Source organism: Rhinatrema bivittatum, chromosome 11, assembly GCF_901001135.1.
Source record: "Rhinatrema bivittatum chromosome 11, aRhiBiv1.1, whole genome shotgun sequence".
NCBI classification, from domain to species: Eukaryota; Metazoa; Chordata; class Amphibia; order Gymnophiona; family Rhinatrematidae; genus Rhinatrema; species Rhinatrema bivittatum.
This window is the reverse complement of record NC_042625.1, coordinates 5,559,628-5,584,614: the sequence shown is the minus strand read 5'-3', so window position 1 is coordinate 5,584,614 and position 24,987 is coordinate 5,559,628. Positions and strand designations below refer to the sequence as shown.

The 24,987-nt window shown below is 45.2% G+C and overlaps 1 protein-coding gene across 1 annotated transcript in view; it reads right to left on the bottom strand.

Annotated features, from left to right (window-relative positions):
• SEC14L2 (SEC14 like lipid binding 2) overlaps nucleotides 1–24,987 on the bottom strand; it is a 111,688-nt gene that overhangs the window by 69,289 nt on the left and 17,412 nt on the right. Inside the window, exons 2-4 of the mRNA XM_029572027.1 lie at nucleotides 14,887–14,962; nucleotides 12,551–12,594; nucleotides 8,154–8,216 (exon numbers count right to left, since the gene is read on the bottom strand). Of these exons, the coding sequence (XP_029427887.1) occupies nucleotides 8,154–8,216; nucleotides 12,551–12,594; nucleotides 14,887–14,962 (183 nt within the window). The remainder of the gene's footprint in view (nucleotides 1–8,153; nucleotides 8,217–12,550; nucleotides 12,595–14,886; nucleotides 14,963–24,987) is intronic.

Genomic DNA, 24,987 nt, shown 5'->3' with positions numbered 1-24,987 from the left:
ATAGGCGTAGATGTGAATGCTATTCAGCATAACATTTTACACCAGTAGTATAATCATGGGTCAGAAAAGAATTCTATATGCTTAGTGAGTCCAAAGTGAAAAGAATTCAAAGTTGATGTAGCATGACATTTCTCATTGTTGCAGAATTTCTTAACGCATCATAGTATTGACAACATTCAATTTCTTAAGATAATTTAGGAATGTGAGGAAACACATTACTTCCATGTTGGTGAAAATGCCGCGAAAATCATCTCACATACATTTGGCTCCTTGATGAAGGCAGACACCGAAACACGGTCCGTGTCGGGCTAGTACACCTCGAGCCTTAAGATCTTTAACTCTCAGGCGTTTCTTCACATGCAAAAAAAAAAGCATTATCTTAAGAAATTGAATGTTGTCATTACTATGATGAATTAAGAAATTCTGCAACAATAAATACAGTGGGAAATGTCATGCTACATCAACTTTGAATTCTTTTCACTTTGGACTCACTAAGCATATAAAATTCTTTTCTGACCCATGATTATACTACTGGTGTAAAACGTTATGCAGAATAGCATCACATCTACGCCTAAGTATGAGGTCTACTTAATGATACACGGTGATTTGTGGTACTTTAGTCTTCTTATTATTACGCTTTTATACATGGCTACTACCTGTCCATAAATTTTGAGAGAGCGGTTGTGTTGCTTATATTTAAATTGCTAACATCTCAAAATAATTTTTTTTTTTTTTTACCTTTGTTGTCTGATCTTTGTATTTTTCTAATCAGTTGGTCCTGGTCTCTTTTTCCCATTTTTTCCCTTGTTGCTCATTTCCTAATTCCTTTTCAGTGTCTTTCTTCTATTACGGTCTTCTTCCCTTCCACACACACACGCTTTCTCTCACAGACTCCCCCTCACACACTCACATGCTCTCCCCCCCACGCACACAAGCTCACATTCTCTGCAGACACACATACAAGCTCTCACTTTCTCACCCCTCCCCAGGCTTATATTCTTATGCACACACAGACGCACATCCAGGCACCCATTCTCACCCACAAACCCATGCTCCCAGTCTCACCCACACATACACATATTCAAGTTCCCATTCTCACCCATACATATACACATATTCAAGTTCCCATTCTCACCCATACATATACACATTTTAAGGTCCCATTCTTACCCACCCATACACATTCAGGCACCCATTCTTACCCAACCACACAAACCCAGGCTCCCATTCTCACCCATACATACACATTCAAGCTCCCATTCTCACCCATACACAAACCCAGATTCCCATTCTCACCCACACATACACACATTCAAGCTCCCATTCTCACCCACACATACAAGCACGTGCACAGCTTCCGCTTCCTCCCCCCAAAGCAGGAAGATCAGCTGGCTTCTCCTGCTGCTACTGGCCTCCTGCTATCTTCGGGGTCGGGCCGTTCGGCCCGCCAATCTTCCTGCTTGGGGGGGGGGAGGGGGAGGATGAGGAAGCGGAAGTTGTGCGCTGCGCTTCTGCTCCCCCCCTCCCCAAATAGGAAGTTCGGTGGGCCGTATGGCAGGAGAGGCCAGCTGATCTTCCTGCTTTGGGGGGAGGAAGCGAAAGCTGTGCGCAGCGCTTCCGCTCCCCCCTCCCCTAAACAGGAAGATCGGTTGGCCATACGGCCGCAGCAGTGTTTCCCCATGTGTGCAGTGATGGCACGCGAGGCGTGGGTTCTCTTGTTCGCTGTCGCAGGGATGGGATCCCGCGACAGCCTTGCAGTTCCGCTGCCAGTTGGGTGGGCAGCTGCCCACCCAGGCCCACTCGTGGCTACGACACTGCTTGTATGCTGACTACCCCATCCCCCCATTCAGTTAAGGATTGCTCTGAACCAGTTCAGACCTTGTAGTACGCTGTGGTGGTTAAATACTTTCCTTCTTGGTGATAAGCACTTCCCTATGCTCCTCGAACAGGCAATTTCTGAGTTTAATGAGATTAACCCAGAGACAGAGTATTCTCCTGGCCTTCGTTGGGTTACCTTTAAGATGGTCCTGCGGGGTAAAATTATTAAGTTATGCGAGCTACCTCCAGAAGACATGTAGGAAAAAAAAAAAAAGTCATGGAATTGTTAGATACAATTCGGGTGCTGGAGGGGAAACATAAGCGGACTGTTCTAAGAAAACTTATAAGAAGCTTAAATACGTAGAACTTGGGAACACAGCATGTTCCCTGAAATTCTCTAAGTTTCACTTTTATGAACATGGTGATAGGGTAGGATCATTACTTGTTAGGTCTATTGAAAAAAAATGTATATGTAAATCCCACATTGCTTCCATATGTAAAACCTTATGTAACCATAAGTAACTTACAGCTAATTCACTGGACCTGGAACAGCAGTTTGTCTATTATTTCTCTGATTTATATGCCAAATCTGGGTTGTCCGGGTCAGGGGGATATTCATGGCTTTCTCTGGGGTCTTATGTTGCCCCAGTTGTGGAATGAACAGAAAAAATTAGGATCCCCATTACTGCTGAGGAGATTCAGGTAACTGTTAAGGCTTTTCCAGGTGAAAAATGTCCAGGTCCAGATGGATTCCACATGGTATTCGACAAGAAGTTTTCTTTAGAGACAGCCCCTTTCTTGCTTCCCCTATTTAATCAGGCAGGGGATGTAGATATAGCGACAGAGGACATGGCTGATGCCACGATTACTCTTATTCACAAAAAGGGGAGTGATGCATAGGATTGTGGTTCCTACCAATCTCTCTCTCTGCTGAATGCAGATTTTAAAATACTTGTGAAAGTATTGCAGTTGAGACTGGAGACCGTGCTCCCTAGTTTGGTTCATTGTGAAAGGGGGGGAGGTTTCCATAGCAAATATAAGACTACTTTTTAATATCCTGCATATGGCAAAAAAGGGGGGGATGCCAACCGACATTAATTCTTTCCCTTGATGCAGAGAAAACCTTCGACAGGCTTGACTGGTCCTTTCTGTTCCAGGGGTTGGCTATTGTGGGATTATTTGCCAAATATGTATAAGAGGCCTATGGCACATTTGTTGGTGAATGGATCTTTAACTCCAGCCATTCCCATAGCTCTCCCCTATCGCTCTTGCCTATTGATCTAGCTATTGAGTCCTTGGCTGCTGCTATTCGGAAAGATGCCAGTATTCAGGGTATTAAGTTGGGTGGTAGAAGGCACAAAATATCACTCTATGCCGATGATGTATTGATTTATATGTCGACCCCCTCAGTCTCAGGGGCTGCCCTGTTAGATCTTTTGGCCCAATATGGAGAACTTACAGAGTATAAAATCAACTATGATAAATCTGAGATTTTTCTTATTAATTCCAAAATGTTTATTCAAGGTTGCCTTTCTGAATTCAGAGTAGGTTTGGATGGTTTTATGTACCTGGGGGTATATATTGCTAGAGAGCCTAGGACCCTTTTCTCCAATCGCTATGCAGGGATTATCGCTAAGATTAAGAGACAGCTGCAGATGTGGGTTGATTTGCCCATTTCTTGGATGGGCAGAATTAATCTCTTGAAAATGAATATTCTGCCAAAACTCCTTTATCTTTTCCAGCATGTTCCCTGTAACATTTCTCAGCAAGCATTTTCAGAACTGCATGGCTTAATGGGGGAATTTATTTGGAATTATAAACCGGCTAGAATTAAAATGAGCTGCTTATGGCTACTCAAACAATGGGGGCGAATTTACCTAATCTTAGTCTTTACTACTGGGCGTCCAGGTTATTGTGTCTACAGGCCTGGATTTGCGGGACCAGTGTGTCTTGGCTGTCCATGGAACGTGAATGGGTAGATATTATCGACCTGGCTATGCTCCCATTTATGCCTCCAGGTTCGCTGCTATGTCACAGAGTTTGTAGAAATAGCACGCTATCAGCCCACATGCTAAATATATGGCGACGGGTCAAACATTTGTGTGTTAACTGGAGAGGAGATACCTCCTATCTATGGTAACTTCATCCTGTCCAGGTGTACTTTTGTCCTGACCTTTAAAGATTGGAGAAGCTATGGGTTGATTACTCTGACCCAATGGTGGGATGAGGACTCTGGATTGAGCACCTTTCAGATATTGGAAGACTTTGAAATCAATCCAGAGTCACATGCTCAATATCTGCAACTGTGATAGGCCTTGAGAAATCACTTGGCTGTTGAAAGTCAGTTACACCTTTAACTGGTATGGAGAAATTTCGTAGTGATCCTGCAGTACACGTACGGGGAATTGTGTTGATCTAACATGGTATTCTGGAGAATAAATTTGGGACGGATACACCCCAGCAATTGATGGTTGCTTGGAATGCTGATTTGGGACTGTCTCTAGTCAGTAGAGAGTGAAAATCTATATGGATTACGGCCAATCATATTTCAAATTTGTGCAAGATGGGTTGCTTTGATGATCCGTTTACTTCATAGAATCTACAGAACCCTTGGACACTTTGCTAAAGTTTGCCCACAGGCAAGTGATATCTGCTGGCAGGGCTGTGGTGAAACAGAGACATGTGGTGGTATTGTCCAGCTACTCAATAGTTTTGGTCCCAGGTCACGCAGGTAATTGCAGATATCCTGAGATTTCATTGGCCCAAAATTGGGTGGGCTCCTTGGTGCCGGTTAAATTGTGTGCTTTGGTGGGTCAGCTATTACTGGCAGCAAGATTCACAATAGCCATTTTTGGAGATTAAATCCCCCATTGGATTATTGGCATAGGAAAATGCGCAAAATTGCTGATATTGAAAAATTATGCTATGACCTTAAAAATAATCCCCGTAAATACAAAAAAGATCTAAGGTCCTTACCTGGAATATTGTAAAAACATGACTCATGTACCATGTTCCATTCTTATGTATGTGACTGTATATTATATCTTCATATTCTCTGCTATTGCTGCCTTATACATGGAATTTGTTTTCCTTTTGTTGTATGCCTGAAAATGTTTACTAAATAAACAATTTAAAAAAATTAATAAAGTTATAAAAAGATGTAAAAAAAAGCAGTGTAATCTTATCCAGCTGGATTTCATTCTTTTGTCTGTGTTTACAAATGCCGCATCTTTATCCTCCTCTATTTTCAGTCTAATTTCCCAATAGGGGCTTAAAGATTTGTGTAGCAAAGGATTAGAACGTTTAAGGCAGTCTAGAAGTGGAGGGTTTATATACAATGAAGCACACCTGCTGTAATGGATTAATCTGCAATAATCCAAGACCGGCTAGATACATTTAGTAGTGTGAGAGAGCTGAAATGGCTGTTGCTAAGGCCAGAGGTAAATATGTGAAAGTACAGAGGGAATGGAGCCCATTACACAATACTTAGCAAATATCAAGGTTTAATGGTCTTTGTGGATAAACTTGAGAACAATATATTGGATATACCAGGTTGAGTACATGGAAGGTAATCTACGAGGCCAATGTAATAAGAACTGTGGTGAAATTGGCACTGGTTATCTGCACGCATTTTTTTTTAGCAAGTGCAACCAAAGCCGACACCTCCGTGGGATGTAATAAAGGATGCATATACAAGTCAGATGTGCGCAGAAAATCTGCACAAAAGTGAAACCCGCAGAAAAATGCACACACAAACACGCGCGCTCATGGCCCTATGTAATAAATTGTGCAGAAACCCCTCTGAAACCCACATTAATGTGGTGACCAGCGAGTGATTCTCGGGGTGAAGGCCTTCCTTTTTTTTTTTTTTTTTTATAAAACAGTGAATAAGTTAGTGGTCCGGGAGTGAAAGTGAAGTCGGGCAGAGCAATGTTTAACCCCTTCATGATCCATCTCCATGTGGCTGCTCTACCGGCAGGCGCTGGACTGCAGCAGAGCTTTCTGTAGCTGACCCACAAAAATGTGCCAAACATCCAGAAAAAGTGAAGGCAATCCATGATTACCCCAAAGTAAAGCAGTCTCCAGACACTCCTGCCCTGACCCGTGTTCAAAACCCATGCTAACAGATGCATGGCTCCCTGCATAGACCATGAATAGTTAATTGCCTCATTTGCATACACTCGCACTAAAACAGCCGTGTGTTTTAAAGTTGGTTTATGCGCATACTTTTCCCGTGCTGAACACTATTTATTTTTTAACATACCCACATAAGGCTCTCGTGGAAAAATGCAGCATAAACTCCCACGGCAGTTTTAGCACTGCTTATTACATTGTCTTCTAGTGTCGCAGTGGGGGGAGGACAGAGGTCGAGGTGACGTGTATACTTTTAAAGAAATGTATTGTGCAAAGAATGTTCACTTTATTGTTTTGGTAGGGGAGAGAGAGTATCTGCTTGTTCCCTAAAATATATACACAATACGAAATTGTGGTCTAAAAATATGGGGATGTATATTATTGCTTACTGTCACTTTGAGGATTGAAGAAATGGATGTATAATTGATTTGAAATGTTACATGTGGGGGGATCCAAGGTGGCGGATTGATAGTCGGTAGCATGGCGTGACGGCTCTCTTGGGCAATTGCCTTTAAAATATTACTTGCTTACCATTTCTTTCTGAATGGGCAGAAAGTGGAAACCGAAGTTAGGGCCACTCCCTGCAGCCCCTCCAATGTTTCCCCTGTCGGGCCTGATGGACGCTCACGTCGGGGATTCAGCCGCTGGAGGGAGCTCCCCTTTCTCCCACCCGGTAATCCCGCAGCCGTTAGAGTTGTCCAAGAGTCGGGGGAGATGCCGACAGGCGTGCCAAATCCTGCGGGGGAACGACGGGGCTATGGCAGGAGCTGTGAGTCCAGCTTTCGATAGAGGACAGCCGGGTAAGGGCACTGCACAAGATGTCAGACCGGGAGGTTCTGAGAGCAGCACTATTGAAATTTCACTGCTAATACCATCCTTAATGCTACCTGCTGTGCAGAGACCTTTAGTTTCTCACTGGAGACTATTTGGGAAGCTATTGTGGAGCTCAATTTCTCAACAGTTTTCTCCTTTGGCATTAAAGTACAATGATCTGGAGGAAAAAGTCTCTATACTTTCTAATACAACAGCACAACTGGGTCAACAATTCTCAGTTATACAGGGTCACGTGAACTCTGTTCAACAGTCTCAGACTGCTATGATTAAAGAAAATGTTAATACTGCATTAAAAATTGAAAATCTTGAAAATGCTGTGAGAAATAGGAATTTATGATTCATTAATTTTCCTAAAGTATTTATCTGTTGAGTTACATACCGTCGTTCGGTATCGCCATCACAATGGTTTACAAGGTTCGAGCTGAATCGGGTGTGTTACATTTGCGAATCGTGGATATAACGGGTTACAGGGTTCGTTCGTTAAGTACCCTTAATATCTCCTAGAGAGATGTTTAGGAGGTATTTAATGGAGATTTTACATGTTTCTGAAAATGCAATCCCTCCAGTGTCCAAAATATTCTATCTACCACAGTTCAAAAGGGCTGTTGAGGATACACAAGGAGAGGGAATGACACCATTAATTCCAGCAGTGGAACCAAGCATGGATCTCTCTACAATGCTTGAGACATCGGATACAGAGTTGGCTGTTTCAGCTACGCTTATTGTGACTTTAGCTCTTGAACCACATAAAGATTGGTTACTGAGACTTTATTTCCGTCACAGATCAGAGTTATTTTTACAGTTCAAAGTTAGGATCTTTCCGGATGTCTCCAGGCAAATTCAAAAAAGGCAGAGATTATTTCTCTTGATGCGACCGCAGGTTCAGCAAACAGGGTATTTTCTTTCTGAAATTTCCATGCAAGTGCATGATTAAGTACCAGAATAATTCTTATATTTTTTATGATCCCCCCTCCGTTTTGATTGGGAAAACCAAGCGCTGCCGACAACCTCCAGTTGTAAACATACTCGTTGTTCCCATGAGATAGATAGTAGGACTGCTGTTTTGACTACTGCTTTTTCCTTTGGGTTGGGGATTGTATAGAGGACACGAGTATGAATAATTTTCCTATTCCTATGACTGTAATAGTTTATTGCTTAGTTTCATATTTCTGTCAAGATTATGTCTTGTATAATTTGAAAATGCATAAATTAAAAAAAAAAAAAAAAAGAAGTGTTACATGTGCAGTCTCTGATAAAAAGCCCGTTTCAAAAAAAATAAACCCCTGGGGTTAGAGAGCTGAGGCATGAGAAGCGAGAAAGGGAGCAGGAAAGAGCGGAAGAGCCAAAGAGCTGCACACAGGACTCACCTCTAGAGGTTGCCAGCCTTTGATTATGTTGTCTGAATCCATGTGTTTCCGAAACTCAACATGCTGTTAAAACAAAAAAAAAAAAAGAGGTGAAACCACAGAGGACGGCGCCTGCATGCTGCAGTCACTTATAACCCCACTGGGCCCCAAGTGTCCCACGTGGTGCTGGGCTCCTCCTCCTCGGTCCTGACAGCGTGGCAGTGCCCGCTCAGAGCTCATGGGCACTGCCCCTGCACCATTAAAGGGCTGGGACTAGCGTAGCGCTGCCGCCAGGCTGAACCGTGCTTGTAAGCAAGTGCCACTCTGGGACAGAAGAGGTGGCGTCTTTTCCAGCGCAGCATATCTTCAGAAGATGACCCACCCACCGCCCTCCTGCTGCCGCTACTGCATCATTACAGGGGAATTCCCCTTGTACCCAGGGTGCCTAAGGTAAATCCAACCCTGTGGGTTACCAGCGCCACCTAGTGCCCTGTGCAAAAACTGAAATTGGTGTCTTCATGGCAGCAGTTCCAGCACAGCAGTGCCTCCTAGTGGTGACTCGAGTATACTCATCTATCCACCTACACCTATGATATCTTCATCACCCCGAGACCTAAGAAACGGGGTGGAGGTCTACTACTTGCAGTTAAAAAGCACTTAAAGCTCAAACCTGTCAACATCAAACCCCCTACCAGATTAGAGATCGGGCTCTACAAATCACACGAACTACAGGTCTGCCTGGTCTATGCCCCACCCGGCCTCCTAGAACACGACCCATCCCCCATCATTGAATTCATCAAGGACAACATCAACATTGAAGCCCCCACCATTACTTTAGGAGATTTTAATCTCCACGTTGACGTATCTCCCCTCTCCTCTTCCTGCGAAACCTTCCTCAACTCCCTAGATGCCATGGGATACAAACAAATTATCACCTCCCCTACTCATTAAGCTAGCCACATCCTTGACCTCCTATTCATCAACTCCTGCATCATCTCCCCTAATACACCCTCATGTACCCCTGTCCCTTGGTCAGACCACACCATTATCAAAACTTCTCTTTCCATCAAGACACTCTTATTTAATCATCCCACTTCCAATACCTCTATTGCTTTCAGAAAAGCCTGCCCTAGTGAAGAGCTCATAGCAGCCCTCACTGACCCAAATGCCGCAATCAAGTCCTGGAGCACTATCACACTTGACATTGCAAACAAATTATGCCCCATCACCACACGTGATTTGAACCCCTCTGCCAAAAATAAAAAACCGTGGTACATGACTGACCTCAAACATATGAAAAACAATCTTAGACAAAAGGAGAGAGCATGGCGTAACGACCCGTCTTCCCAAAAACCTCATCCTTCAAATCTGCTCTTCACTGCTATAGAACCACCACCCTTAATGCCAAACGCGATTTCTACACCAAGAAAATTCACGATTACATCTATAACCCTAAAGCCCTCTTCTCCTACGTCACTAATCTCACCAAGCCAACCCCCCCCCCCAATCAGTGAAGCAAGTAGTAAATGCGAAGAATTGGTACTATACTTTAACAAAATAGCCAACATACTCCTCAGATTTACCCCCGACCCCATCCCCCCACCTGTGAGCCCACACTTAACTACTACTACCACCCTCAACTCCCTTGACTTCACTTCCTCCATTGAAATAGCTTCAATCCTCAAAATGATCAAATCGGTATAAAAAAGGTTTTCAAATAAATAAATATTCCCCTTCACCCCTACACCAGTATCCCCTCTCCCCTACTCTTTCCCATTGTCCACAGCCTCCTACTCTCTCCTTTCTTTGCTTGCAGCCACTCCCTCCTCCTATCACAGAGGGAATGTTCCCGCCTTCTGTACATCACTGGAGTCTGCTGCCTGCAGACTCCAGTGATGGGGCAGGGCACAGGAGGGAGAGGGCAGCAGTGCCCCTTTCAGCTCTGGGCAGCTGCACACGTCGCATGCCTGAAAAGCTGGACCTTCAAGCAATTCCACAAAATCCCTCCCAATCTCAGCCTAAAAAGGATTCTGGTACTTAACTCCATTACCATGCGTGGGATAAAGCACTGTGAGGCTCCCAGAGAACAGGGCACCTTGGTGCTCTGACCTAGCGACCTGCACTGGTACCACATACTGAGATTTTGCTAGTAAAATTGAATATATTTTCCACAACATAAAGCTCCAATCCCAGGCATCAAAGAGCTTAAACTCGGGTGGGTTTGCGGAGGAAGGTCCGAGTGTAGCTGGGGACGTCTCCATCCCCAGGTGCAGAGCTGCCAGTTGTCTCCTTTCTGGTCACAGCCGTGCCCATCACGTTTGCTTATTATAGGTTGAAAACCACACAGAAATCTGCAAGAGGCTGCAGGTACTTTAACCCATGGACTCTGCATCCATTCTCAAAGGAGCAGACTTTCCTTTTGAAAATTGCTCAAGGAAAAAAAAAGCATCCAGAGAGATTTGCACCTCCTTTTTCTGCAGTGCTTTTCCCTACAAAAAAGCAAATCTATATGTGGTGTTCCCTCCCCCTGATCTGAACCCTCCTACTTTTTCAGCAGGTTAAAGAGGTAAAACGTTGTTGAAGCCCCTGCTTACCTGTGGACGATTTTGAGAAAGTCAATTTACCCAGAGATCAAAGCTGCAGAGGGCTGAGCTCAGGCCGGGACGTCCTGGGCTTCCCTCTCACCAGGAAGGAAGCTCTGTCTCTGTAGCGTCTTTTAAGCAGAAGCCCTCTCCCCCGCACCCCCAAAGAAATCCCTAAGAAGCACTGTGTGCAAGTGACAGTAGAGGGGGTACCCTGGCACTCTCTCTAGGGTTTCAGCACCGTCATGTGGCAAGTACCAGGTTTTCCGTGCTAATGCTGGAAAGGTTTTGTGACCTTCCCAGCGGTTTCGCCTAGCTGGACACCTGTTGTTTGAAAGGGCCGGCTCTGTTTTAGTGCACAAGGACAGTGACTGTTGCATCAAAAGACATTCTTGGTCATTTAGTCTGCCCTTGCCGCTACGCTACAGCGGAGGGCTGATGCTGTCAAGAAGTGTTGAGAACCCCAGATGTGGTAGTAGGAGCATAGGTCGCGGAGATGTGACAACCGGTTAAGGATTGCTGCTTCTGAATGGCTGGGAGGCTTTAACGAACTGGTTCAGCCCATGCGCTCTGTTCCCTTACTCTCAGCAGCCACGGGGCGTGACTTGAAATTTTGCTGCTAGTTTAGTTCCCAGGCAAATGCCAGACTGCATTATCCTACCTTTGCTGTGGACAGTACCCAAAGGTTTCAGCAGATGTAAGGATGAGTTGCTCTCCCCCACCCCCCCCCTGGGGAAGATTTGACTGGAAGTGGAAACATGCAGTGGGCCTGAGAAATGCTCTATGTCTTCAAGCAACAAAGATAGGATTGCACCTCTAGAAAATTGAAATGCTTATGCATGTACGGTAGTGGGGCTGTGAAGGGACACCTTAAAGGACAGGGACCAGCTATCTGGCCCGATCCACCTTAAATACCCAGAGTGCAAATTCAGGCATTTCCCGGGGGAGGGGAATACAAGCCCAAATTCAGGAAGGAGCAAATGGGCTCCAGCAGGGAGAAGGAAGCTCCAGGGACTATGCCAGGGCACTGTACGTTGGATGCCTGCCTTTTGAAGCAGTGCTCCTAAGGGATGAAGGCTTTTTGCTGTCCGTTTGTGACAAATAAAAGTGCTTTTTTGTTGCAAGCTGGAATCCAGCTCGTTTTCTGTCCTCCCTCTCATCTCCTTAAGGCCAACAAGCACTCCACACTGTTACAGGGGCAATGTGTAAAGTGCCCGCCTGGGACAAAGACCATGCAGACGTTTTTAATCTTGGACCTTCCCCTCCTCTTCATGCTGACTCTCACTGGAAACCTCCCGCAGGTGCACCGTAGCCACATACACGTGTACACCTGCTTTTTTCTGCTGGTACGTTTTCCCATGGAACGTAACATACACAGACTTGAAAATGTGATTTATCTGAAGGCAGCTGAAAGTGCGTGCATTGAGGGAAGGCGATTTTTAAACCATCCAGGTTCTGCACATAAATAGCTTTGAAAAGCAGTTGCCCCCACCAGGGCTGGATTTAGGCATAGGCAAAGGTAACATAGGCATATGCCTAGGGTGCACCCAAAATCTGGGAGCCCTTCCCCCAGGAGCATCCCATCACCTCCTAGCCCTCTGCCTGCCAAAATCTTAAATCTGGCCCTGCTCTTTCAAATTAAACGATTTCCAGTTTGGTTGCACATTGCATTTGATTAAAGCTCGAATCTCTACTGCCTAAATCATCGCAGAGCGCTTCCTTTCTTGCTCTGTATGTACAAAGTGCTATTGGGCACATGCTGGGCTGCAGAGGCTGAGTTCATGTTATTCTGTTAGCTGTCATGCAATTCAGTTTTCAGAAGAGTCAATTCCTTACCTTTCGGAGCATGGCCTCTGACTTCTGCAGGTTAAAACTTCTGGCTGCAGCACAAGAAAAAGAGTAAAATCCAGGGTGTCAGTTACACTGGACCGTGTACACACGCAGCAGTTCCCCTAATCCCCAATCATGTGGCCCTTTTGTTTCATTCAAAAAAAAGCAATCAGCATTAACTCTGTGGGATCCTGAGTTTTTTCTATCCTAGTTCTCATGGGAGCTCAGGAGTCCGGTCATCTGGTGAGGACGCAAAGAATGAAGCTGCCTGTCACAGCAATCGGAAAGCCCCAGCAGATCTTCATCTAAATCAAAAGCATTAACTGTGAAATCTGTAGATGTCAATAATAAGAGTCATGTACAGGTTGGCTAAATTTCACAGGTTTTACACCCCTCTTAAAAGAAATAAGGGCCAAACTGGGTCAGAGCAATGATCCATCAAGCCCAGCATCCTGTCTCCAGCAGTGGCCAGTGGAGGAAGAGGGGGCCCAGCACAAGCCATTGGCAACCAAAGACACTCCCCTCCCCCCCCATGAGAAGGAAGGTAATAGCAGGAGAGATACTGAATGTGCAGGCCAGATCCCTGCAGCTGCTCCTCCTGTTTACAGAAGGACCCTGATGTTTTCTGATCTAGGATCACGATAGCCCCCAAAGGGTAGGATAGCATTTCTGTCCCTGGTGGCAGGCTAATGCTCATTTACATACTTGTCTTACACTGAAAAAGAGAGAGACTTTCTGCAATTAATATGCTGTTTGGATTCTCAGAGTCTGATCTAAGATCCTTTGTTTTTAAAAAAAAGGGCAGATAAAGTGAGTCAGTATTCGCCCCCAACAATCAGCCTCCTATGAATGGTCCTGGGGATGGAAGGATAAACAATACAAAGACCAGGAAAAAGGCCCCGCCAGGAGTCGTGATCCTATCACCAGAGCACAGACGCCCACGGCACCTGCAGGCCAAGTTCTGTTCTTCTAGGACGGGACAACGCACACTGAATCTGAAACTGCTTCCAGTCAGCTTGGACCAGGGGTGACTTCCTCAGCTCTTCTTGGAGGAGAAGGGTGGTGTTACTAGTGTGGGGTTTGAGCAGCACACAACTGACAGGGGCCCCCATGTAACAGATACTGAACAAAAAAGTCATGAGAGACACCTCTGAAGGGACCATACAGTATCCAAACCCTTAGTATGAGTCACTGGACAAAACAGGAAACAGGAGCAAAGCTTGGGACCACTGCAGGCAATGACGACGAGATCCTGAGCCCTTGAAGGGACCTGTCCAGGTTATTATACTCAGGACAGGGCAAGTACCTGTGGCCCCCCATTCTTACAGACGAGCCTGTCCTGGGGCTGGGAAGAGACTAGAGTGACCCTCTTTACATGGATCTGTGCAATGGGGCAGGCGCACCTGAGGAACCATCCTTCCACTGATCTGCACGGCAGAGGGCCGGGAGGGGCCGTGGACTCCCCCAGCCTTCCACTGATCTGCACGGCAGAGGGCCGGGAGGGGCCGTGGACTCCCCCAGCCTTCCACTGATCTGCACGGCAGAGGGCCGGGAGGGGCCGTGGCCTCCCCCAGCCTTCCACTGATCTGCACGGCAGAGGGCCGGGAGGGGCCGTGGCCTCCCCCAGCCTTCCACTGATCTGCACGGCAGAGGGCCGGGAGGGGCCGTGGCCTCCCCCAGCCTTCCACTGATCTGCACGGCAGAGGGCCGGGAGGGGCCGTGGCCTCCCCCAGCCTTCCACTGATCTGCACGGCAGAGGGCCGGGAGGGGCCATGGCCTCCCCCAGCCTTCCACTGATCTGCACGGCAGAGGGCCGGGAGCTCCCCCAGCCTTCCACTGATCTGCACGGCAGAGGGCCGGGAGGGGCCGTGGCCTCCCCCAGCCTTCCACTGGTCTGCACGGCAGAGGGCCGGGAGGGGCCGTTGCCTCCCCCAGCCTTCCACTTGTCTGCACGGCAGAGGGCCGTGAGCTCCCCCAGCCTTCCACTGATCTGCACGGCAGAGGGCCGGGAGGGGCCGTGGCCTCCCCCAGCCTTCCACTGATCTGCACGGCAGAGGGCCGGGAGGGGCCGTGGCCTCCCCCAGCCTTACATTGATCCATGCTTCCCTAGGACTCTGCGCACATGAAACCACCAGATCATATCTGATAACTAATCTACAGCAGTATAATATTTTTATAGGAACTCTTGCCGACAGAATGAGATAAGGTTCTCTCTTCTTTTACAGTAATTAGCTGGTCTTAACTTTAACCCTGGTTCTCTGATAGTGCTTTTACAGCAGTGTTGTATTTATTGGTATTACTTTTTTTAAGTATCCCCTGCCCACCCCACATCTCCAGTTTACCTCGAAGCCATTTCAAGAGATAAAAATCCTCCTGATAAGGCAGGCTGGCCAGCAGGTCTTGAACATTGTCCCGAAACTGCAAACACAAAAGTAATCAGGCACATGATTAAAAGGAAAACATTAAAAAAAAAAAATAGCTGGAGAAAACCTCAAGAGGTCAACATCTAACAGCCCTTCATGTCCATGCAGAATCTCTGCTCCCCTCCTGAACAAGACAGGCAGTGATCTAACCTGCTCCTACAAACATCCAGGCTCAATGAAATGAGACAAGCGCTCAGCCACCTCTCCTGGGAGCCTGATGCAATATTTAAATGAGCTGCTGTGCTAAAAAGGATGAGACAGGGAAGAACTGGGCACCCCTAGCACGCAAATGCATTCAGCACCCTTTGTAATTGTGGGTGTCCGATACATCCTGCTTCAGGTCCATTTCACACAATATACGCACTCAATAGCAAGGGGTGACATCGGCCTGGAGCATGTATATTGTGCGTCCAGAATATATATATATATATTTTTTTTTTTACAAGCTATTAGATTATACTTTGATTCTTAAACAGTGCAAGTAGTAGATGTAAGTATTGCAAGGATTCTAATGTAGGAGGAACCACAAAGGACCGCATTTTTTAAATTTCTCTTGAGCTCTTGACTCATGGATTGATCAATCACCAGATCTTGCTGAAGTTAAATTTGCAGTCTTAAAAATTGTGCGTTGGGTGCCCAGCGATTTCCTGCATTGGAGGGGGGGGGGGGGGGATAGCTAATAGCCTCATCTACAGGGAATTTACATGTGATGAGCACTATTGGTTATGTGTTTTGGATGCATTAATCTCCTTATTGTATCAGGTGATAGTCTAGCGCGTCCAAAACGCGCGTCCACCTACATGTAAACCTGTGCGCACTTTATTGCATCGGCCTGCCAATGAGGGATTCCACCAACTTGAGTCGGAAAGTTCTTCCTAATGCTTAATTTAACTCTTCCCCCATTACTACTGTCCAATCTCCAGTGCAGACAGAACCGATCACGGTCTGAACTTGGAAAAAGTTATGGAAATCACAAAGTAATTTTATTGCCCAAAAACTAGGCAGACCGTGCAACTGACCGATCACTCAAAGCTCCATCTGTTCCAGGGCCCCTGATTGAGTCACTGCAAGGTCCTATGACCCAGCAGCACCAGGGGGCATCCCTGCTCGGGAAGGAAAGGTTCCATTCAGAATTGAAAAGGGAGTAATTTACAATTAGCCTATAAAGGAACTTTTAACACACTATGCAGATTTCCCAAAGGGAAACAACCCAAGCTGCAGCCGTCCGCCAGCGAGCAGCCACAAAGGGTGCGCATTAAAAGCTTGCATCCTGCGGGTGCCTCTTAACACAGCTGAAAAAGCACAAGTGCTGTGTGACCTGCTGCACACTTGTAGCTGCATCTAAGCAGGCTAATTTCCAGTCGGGCCAATTTACCCTTTCAAGCGTGCTGGCTCAGTTCTGCGAGTTTAGTCCAAGAATAGCAGCAGGGTGCAGATCCACTGTGTAGAGTTATCTGGAAGTTTCCTGCTTATGTCCACGGAGGATCAATGGTTTGCATCGCATGCAGGGAGAGTTCAGCATAGACTGTGGCCTGGGAGCTCCTGTACTGTTTGCTCACTACATTTTCCATTTATGTGATCAATCCTCGCACCTAGCGCTGCAGCGAAGGAAGGCACCTGAAGAGCTGAAATGGATTAGATGCAGCAAGTATACTGATCTCCATTCGTAACCTCCTCGGCCTCAGCCAGGGACCCAGCGAGACAGTGTTTGAAAAATCAGTAAAGCAAAAAATAAATAAATAAATAAAAATCAAAATGATCCACTCACAAAATACAGCAGCACTTTATAGAGCAGGGGTGGGCATCAGAGGGCCACACACTGGTTAGGTTTTCAGGCTATCCTAATGAGTACGCACGTGAGAAATTTGCATGCATGCTCCTCATTTATAGTAACTCTCTCTTGCATATTCATTAAAGTTATTCTAACAAGCAGACAGGTTTATGGCGCTCAAGGACCAGAATTTCCCACCCCTGTTATAGAGCCTAATCCCCTCATCATATAAAACACGAGTGATATAGAGGGGGAGGTAGAATGTGCAGGCATGGCTCTTGCCCCCAGATCCAATTAGAAAGGGGCAGAGCTGTGGGAATTTTTTAGGCCATTCTGTATCAAACCTGATAAAAAGCAGATCTTGGTAAACACACTGTGTGCTATGCGAATTATAACAGAGCTTTGAAGAATTTAAAGAAAAGGGGGCGAGGAGGAGAGGAGTGTGGGTGCAGCACGCCTGGCCTCATCCAAGCCCCTGCTGTGTCAGAACAGCCCAGGTGCATTACAGCCACTAAACTACAATAGCACAATTGAGTCCGATTATGCAGAGGATCCCCCCAAAAGGGATCCTGGCTCTGTCTTATTCCCCACCAGAGATCCGAGAAGGGAGAATTTAAAGAGTATGGAGGATGCTCCTTAATCTACCACAGATGTGCACCACACCAGAGGAATAGGAGGAACAGAACCAAAAATGGCCGTCACTTTTTTACACAATAAATGGGATTCTTGATGAAGATGAGCTGACACTTCACCGCCATCTTCCCTCTTCAGCCAGCAGAAGCTAATATTCTAAGAAAACTAAAATGTCATGGGACAGGTGGCGATGTCCTTTCGTGGATTACAAACTGGTTAAAAGACAGGAAAGAGAGTAGGATTAAATGGACAATTTTCTCAGTGGAAAAGGGTAAACAGTGGAGTGCCTCAGGGATCTGTACTTGGACTGGTGCATGTATGTGTGTGTGTATATATATATATATATATATATATCTATAGATCTATATCTATACACACACACATATATATATATATACACACACACACACACACACGACAAGTGAGAGTCAAATTTGCAGATGATACAAAATTGTGCAGAGTAGTTAAATCACAAGCAGATTGTGACAGATTGCAGGAAGACCTTGTGAGACTGGAAAATTGGGCATCCAAATAGCAGATAAAATTTAATGTGGACAAGTGCAAGGTGTTGCATATAGGGAAAAATAACCCTTGCTGTAGTTACATGATGTTAGGTTCCATATTAGGAGCTACCACCCAGGAAAGAGACCAAGGCGTCATATTGGATAATACTTTAAAATCGTCAGCTCAGTGTTCTGTGGCAGTCAAAAAAAGCAAACAATGTTAGGAATTATTAGGAAGGAAATGGTTAATAAAACGGAAAATGTCATAATGCTTCTGTATCGCTCCATGGTGAGCCCACACCTTGAATACTGTGTACAATTCTGGTCGCCGCATCTCAAGAAAGATATAGTAGCGAAGGAGAAGGTACAGAGAAGGGCGACCAAAATGATAAAGGGGATGAGGAAAGATTAAAGAGGTTAGGACTTTTCTGCTTGGAGAAGAGACGGCTGAGGGGGGATATGATAGAGATGTTTAAAATAATGAAAGGTCTAGAACGGGTAAACATGAATTGGTTATTTACTCTTTCAGACAATAGAAGGACTAAGGGGCACTCCATGAAGTTAGCATGTAGCACATTTAAAACTAAACAGACACAATCAACGCACAATTAAACTCTGGAATTTGTTGCCAGGGGATGTGGTTAGTGCAGTTAGTGTAGCTGGGTTTAAAAAAAGCTTTGGATAAGTTCTTGGAGGAGAAGTCCATTAACTGCTATTAATCAAGTTTACTTAGGGAATAGCCACTGTTTTTAATTGCATCAGTAGCATGGGATCTTCTTGGTGTTTGGGAATTGCCAGGTTCTTATGGCCTGGATTGGCCACTGTTGGAAACAGGATGCTGGGCTTGATGGACCCTTGGTCTGACCCAGCATGGCAATTTCTTATGTATTCCCCCCATCCAGGACTCTCAAATCCTGCTGTGTCTACTAAGCAGGGGACCTACCTGCCAGCATTGAGAACACAAGCAGAGGAAAGAGAGGGTATGGTCTGAGCTATGCCAAAGGCAGGCAGGTTTTAGGAGGGAGAGAGTAGAAAAATGGAACCTGGAACTTCTCCAGCCAAGTAAATAACATTTCACTCTTTGATCTAGGAAGCTCTTTTATCAACAGAGCTCCAGAGGCAGCAAGAGATAAGGCAGCTTTGTCCAAGGTCACAGAGAGGGTCAGTGACCCCAGTTCTAGAGGGCAGAGTCAGACCCAATCTGCAAAGGCAGCAGAAAACAGAGTAAAATTGACCTAAACATCCCACAGGACTGGAATTTTCTGCCAACTCCCACATAACCACCTATAAACCCACAAGGCGAGGACTTTATTAGAGAAAATAATTCTGTCACAAATGACTTACACAGAAACTTAAAGGGGTGTTGGCACTCCCTCCTAGATTCACGTCAGTGGACTAAGAATCAGAGTAGGTCCAGAAGCAGATGGCCTCCGCCCTCCAAAAATGATGGTTTAGTCTCTTTTCAATCAGTAAACTGTATTGCAGTCAGATAAATATGAAGCTGTCTTAATTAACTTAATGATCCTAGTAACATGGTAGATAAAATGACAGCCCCTCCTTTCCACACTGCTAAGGATATATCCCAGCTGCCAGCCATACAGCAATGCAGGGCCGAAGCAGCCTCAGCCATAGATGTTACTGCTCAAGGGCACCACCAGCACACCGTATGAATGACCGATCTGTCACGGGGCCAGTGGAGCATGACGCCCCTTTCACACCCCAACCTAGGGCAGCTGGCACCTCTTCCACCCAGAGACGAAAACTTCAGCCCCACTATTTGAACTGCAGGACTCTTCTTTACAGATCCCCATAAGGTTCAAGGGTACAGGGTTCCACCAAGACAAAGCACATAACAGGGTTAAGATTTCAAACGGCAGGCCGGAAGAAGAACGAGGTGTTGTATCTAGAATAGAAGGAGCCTGCCAAATATAGGATGTGGGGAGGAAATGAGAAACTAAGAAATGGGTGAACAAAAACTGAAAAGGAATAAGTTTTGGGAAGCATGAAAATGAAGGGAATGGGAAGGGGTAGCTGACAGGTCACAGGTGAAAAGAGGGAGACTGAGGTGGGTTGAAAGTTATGTCAGATCAGAGGTCAGAGAAGAGAGAAATCAAGAATAAAGCTGTAAGGGAAAGATCAGGGTCAGAGACAGACATAGGAATGGAAAGGGAAAAAGACAGGAGGCAAGAGAAGAAACGGAAAATAGAAAGGAGATCCTGGAAAAGGAGATCAAAAAGAAGCCAGGACCAGATTAACTGTTCACACAAATGTAGAAAAGAAAAAACATTTTATTTCCAGTTTAATGAAATGGGGACTAGGGCATGGGAAAAAGAATTTGAAAAGAAGTTGGCCATAGAGGCAAAAACTCATAATGAAAGCCTGTGAGGGAGTCAGTTGGACCATTAGATGATCGAGGGGTTAAAGGGGCACTAAGGGAAGATAAGGCCATCGCAAAAAGACTAAATGAGTTCTTTGCTTCAGTGTTTACTGAGGAGGATGTTGGGGAGATACCCATTCCAGAGACTGTTTTCAAGGGTGACGATTGAGATGAGTAGTAGGCCAGATTGACAAACTGAAAAGTGGCAAAGCACCTGGATTGGATGGTATGCATCCTAGCGTATTGAAGGAACTAAAAAATGAAATTTCAGGCCTATTACAAGTAATTTGTAACCTATCATTAAAATCATCCATTATACCTGAAGACTAGAAGGTGGTCAATATAACCCCAATATATAAAAAGGACTGCAGAGATGATCAAGGAAACTATAGACCAGTGAGCCTCACTTCAGTGCTGGGAAAAAGCATGGAAACTATTTTAAAGAATAAAAATCACAGAACACAGCAGACATGATTTAATGCAGTGGTTCTCAACAGGTGTGTTGGGACACACTAGTGTGTGACAAGGTCCTGGGAGGTGTGCTGCAGATCCAGCAGAAGGCTGCTCTTTGCTCATCCATCTGGTCAAGGGGTGGCTGACTTCTCTTTTATTGGATATGACAGGAAGCTGCTCTTGCTTCCTTCTCTTCCTGGCCCAGGAGAAGGTTGTTCCTTCCTCCTTCACTCAGATAAGCAAGATACCACCAACCTCTCTGCATAGGGACCTGGCAGGACAAAAAACGTTATCTGCCCCTGCCTAGCCTGGTAGTGAGGCTGCTGCTCTTTTCATCCCATGGGGCCTCGTTGTGAAAGCAGGAGCATGAGGGGGAGAGAGAGAGGTGCTTGCTGTATAAATCTACTGTTGACTTCTGCTGCCTCCTCATCTTCTTCCTCTCCTCAATGCTTTTTGCCCTCATCTGCTGCTGGTAGTGAGGGAGAGAGATTCTCGATTGGATTGAAGGCTTTTCTGCTGGCTGGGAGCCAGGAAAAGGTGGAAATGTGCTGGGCAGGAAGGTGTGGGAAGACAGGGAGAAAGGGATGAGAGAAGGGAAGTGGAGGAAGAGATAGAGGTGTGGGGGCTGCTGAGCAGGAAAGGGTGGGAAAGAGATGGGTAGGTGTGTGCCGCCTAGGGAAGAGGATGTGGAGATGGAGTGTGTCGAATGTTGGAGAAGGATATGAGGATGTGAAGGGAGGGTTGCATGGCGGGAGTGACGGGGTACAAGAGCCATAATATGTCAGTTTTCAGAGTATGCATTTCTTCTCTTTAAACTTTGCTTAGTGTAGGAGGAAATATTTCTCTTTCTAGTTCTACACGTAGAGTGGCTTTTCGGGGTTTCCATTCCAGTTTTTGTAATTTGTGGTCTTTTAGTCTATATTTGGTGAAGGCAGGGCTGTCTATGTATGACTGAGATGAGGTACTTTACTAGCAGGTAGGGATTTGTATCAGCCGTATTTATTGAGAAAATACTACAGTTTATTGCACTAGTGGTGAACGGCTGCCTTTTCATGGGTAGGGCTATTGTGGTTTCATTTCTCGGAGCTCATGTTGCTGCAGTATGCCAGGTTTAATAGACATGTACAGAGTGGGGGCTTGGGGTTTTTTTCCAGGTGTTGTATTGTTTTACAATGCACCTGGTAGCAGAGGGTGTTTGTGATGTTGTTAAGATGACACCAGAATCAGAATATCTTTTTTGCATGGCGAGTTGTACAAGGAATTGGCTTAGTTCTGCTCTGCACCCATTGTTAGGAAGCAGGGGATTCCTGTGGATGCATAGCATATGCTTATATTTAGTCCCATGATGGTCATGTGATCAGTGTGTCATACCTGTGACCATCATCTCACAGGTGCGTCCTGACAGAAAAAAAAAAAAAAAGATTGAGAACCACTGATTTAATGGGACCCAGCCAGCATGGATTTACCCAAGGCAAGTCTTGCCTCACAAATCTGCTACATTTGTTGAAGGGGGTTAATAAACATGTGGATTAAGGTGAACCGGTAATTGTGGTGTATTTGGATTTTCATTTGACAAAGTGCCTCATGAGAAGCTTCTAAGAGAACAAAAAAGTCATGGGATAGGAAGGAGATATCCTTTTGTGGACTGCAAACTGCTTAAAAGACAGCAAATAGAGTAGGATTATATATAGTCAGTTTTCATGGTGGAAAAAGGTAAAACAGTGGAGTGCCTCAGGGATCTGTACTTGGACTGGTGCTTTTTAATATATTTATAAATGATCTGGAAGAGGGTATGACAAGGGAGATGATCAAATTTTCAGATGACACAAAATTAGGCAGAGTAATTAAATCTCAAGCAGATTGGGATAAATTGCAGGACCTTGCAAGACTGGAAGATTGGGCGTCCAAATGGCAGATGAAATTAAATGTGGACAAGTGCAAGGTGATGCACATAGGGAAAAATAACCCTTGCTGTAGTTACACAATGTTAGGTTCCATATTAGGAGCTACCACCCAGGAAAGATCTGGGCATCATACTTGATATTACATTGAAATCATTGTCTCAGTGTGCTGTGGCAGTTAAAAAAGCAAACAATGCTAGGAATTATTAGGAAGGGAAGGCAAATAAAATGGTGGCTGCCATAATGCCTCTGCATCGCTCCATGGTAAGACTGCATCTTGAATAGTTCGTGTACTTCTGGTCTCCGCATCTAAAAAAAGATAAGAGTTGCACTGGAAAAAAAGTGCAGACACCAAAATGATAAAGGGGATGGAACAGCTCCCCTATGAGGAAAGGCTGAAGAGGTTAGGGCTGTTCAGCTTGGAGAAGAGACGGCTGAGGGGGGATATGATAGAGGTCTACAGGATCATGAAAGGATAAATAAGGAATAGGGGGCACTCCATGAAGTTAATAAGTAGCACATTTAAAACTAAATCGGAGAAGATTCTTTTTCACTCAACGCACAATAAAGCTCTGGAATTTGTTGCCAGAGGATGTGGTTAGTGCAGTTAGTGTAGCTGGGTTTAAAAAGGTTTGGATAAATTCTGGAAAAGAAGTCCATCAACTGCTATTAATTAATAGGGGAATAGCCACTGATGTTTGCCGATATCCGTAGCCTGGGATCTATTTAATGTTTGGGTACTTGCCAGGTTCTTGTGACTTGGAGACAGACTAGGCTTGATGGACCCTTGGTCTGACCCAGTATGTCCTATCTTATGTTCGTATGTTCTTATGAAAGCAAGGTAGGAATGGGGACTGGGGGAGAATGTGCATTTCTTTCTCCCATATTGCACTATGGTTTCCATCTGCATGGATCAGAATCGAACTTGTCGACCCTTATTTTGTATTAGGTAAGGGTCAGCCTGTGTTATGCATGTATGACTGCATTGAGGGATTCTGTTAGCCCATACTGTCTATAGCTTGCTCTGTTTTTCTAGGGCCTGAATTAATAAATTGTAGTGCTTCCCTCTCATAAGGTTGTTGCTGTTATAGTATGTTTTTAGTAGGGTTTTATAGTGCATCAATGTGCCTGGTAGTATGAAATTTAGACCCTAATTAGTTTAATATAATCAAAACCCTATAATTCAATAGAAGAGGAAAATTTATGACATTATGGTTTAAAGGCACACGCTCCTTTTTCAACCCCTACTGCTTATACAAGAAAGAAAGAAATTTTGTTTTAGAATATGTTGGGATGGGTCGTGGATTTTATAATTACTGTGCACAGTTTATAGATTATTTATTCATTCTTTCAATTTAATATACCACTTGTTATAAAAATAATTATTTGGGTAAAGATTAATGATCACATCCATACAGACCTATGGGTCACACATATCTACTTATAGATTATAAATAATGTTGAGAGCCTCCAAGCTCCTGTTGTGTATAGAGTAAGGGAGAACATTTTCAAGGATGGAGTGCAAATGAGGGAAATCCCTCAGCACCCCTCCCATTCCATGTCCAACCGCAAGGCTTTCTAATAATTTAAGCATCTGACCCCCTGGCTCGCCCCACAGACAGACCAGTTACAAGAGTGCCTGTTTTTCCACTAAGACTCCTAGCATTTGTTGGAGTCATTTTTTGTTACTTTTGCTGAGGATGTATATAGAGGATAGGCCGTATGATTCAGAGTTTTCACCCAGACACAAAGTAGTTAGAAGGCCACAGGCCAACCTCCGAGTGAACTCCTGTTTACTGTCTTGCACTGTGAAATGTTTACAAACAGGCAAGAGTCTATTTATTTAGCTATTCCACTAAGTCTATAATGACAAAACTAGCAATTAACTTATACTAAAGCCTGAGAGAGAAAGTAAAGGCCACACAGCTGTGTGTGAAACCTGATAAGAACTCAGAGGGAGGGAACGCCACTGCTTTCACAAGCGTTTGAGTGTACAAGAAGAGACAGCAAGAAAGAGAGGAGAGAGTGAGCCCTGGAAGTGATGGTACGGCTGATCCTTTGGAAATTTAAGCTTTTTATATAAAACTAGCGGTACCCGGCCACTCGTTGCAGTGGCAGAGTCAGGTTCTTTACCCTCCCTCCCCCTTGCTCATTTACCTCAGTCACTCATCCTCCTCCCCCTTGGTCACTCACCCCCCCTACCCTCCCCTGTCCCCACTCCAACTCTCTCCCCTCATTCTCCCTCTCCTGACACTCACCTCCCCCCTCACTGTCACCTCCCCCCGCCTACTGCCTACACTTCAGATCAGAAAACCTTTGTCTTTCTATTTCTGTGGGAACCACTCCACCCCAAAAAAAAAAAAGAAAAAAAGCCACCCCAAT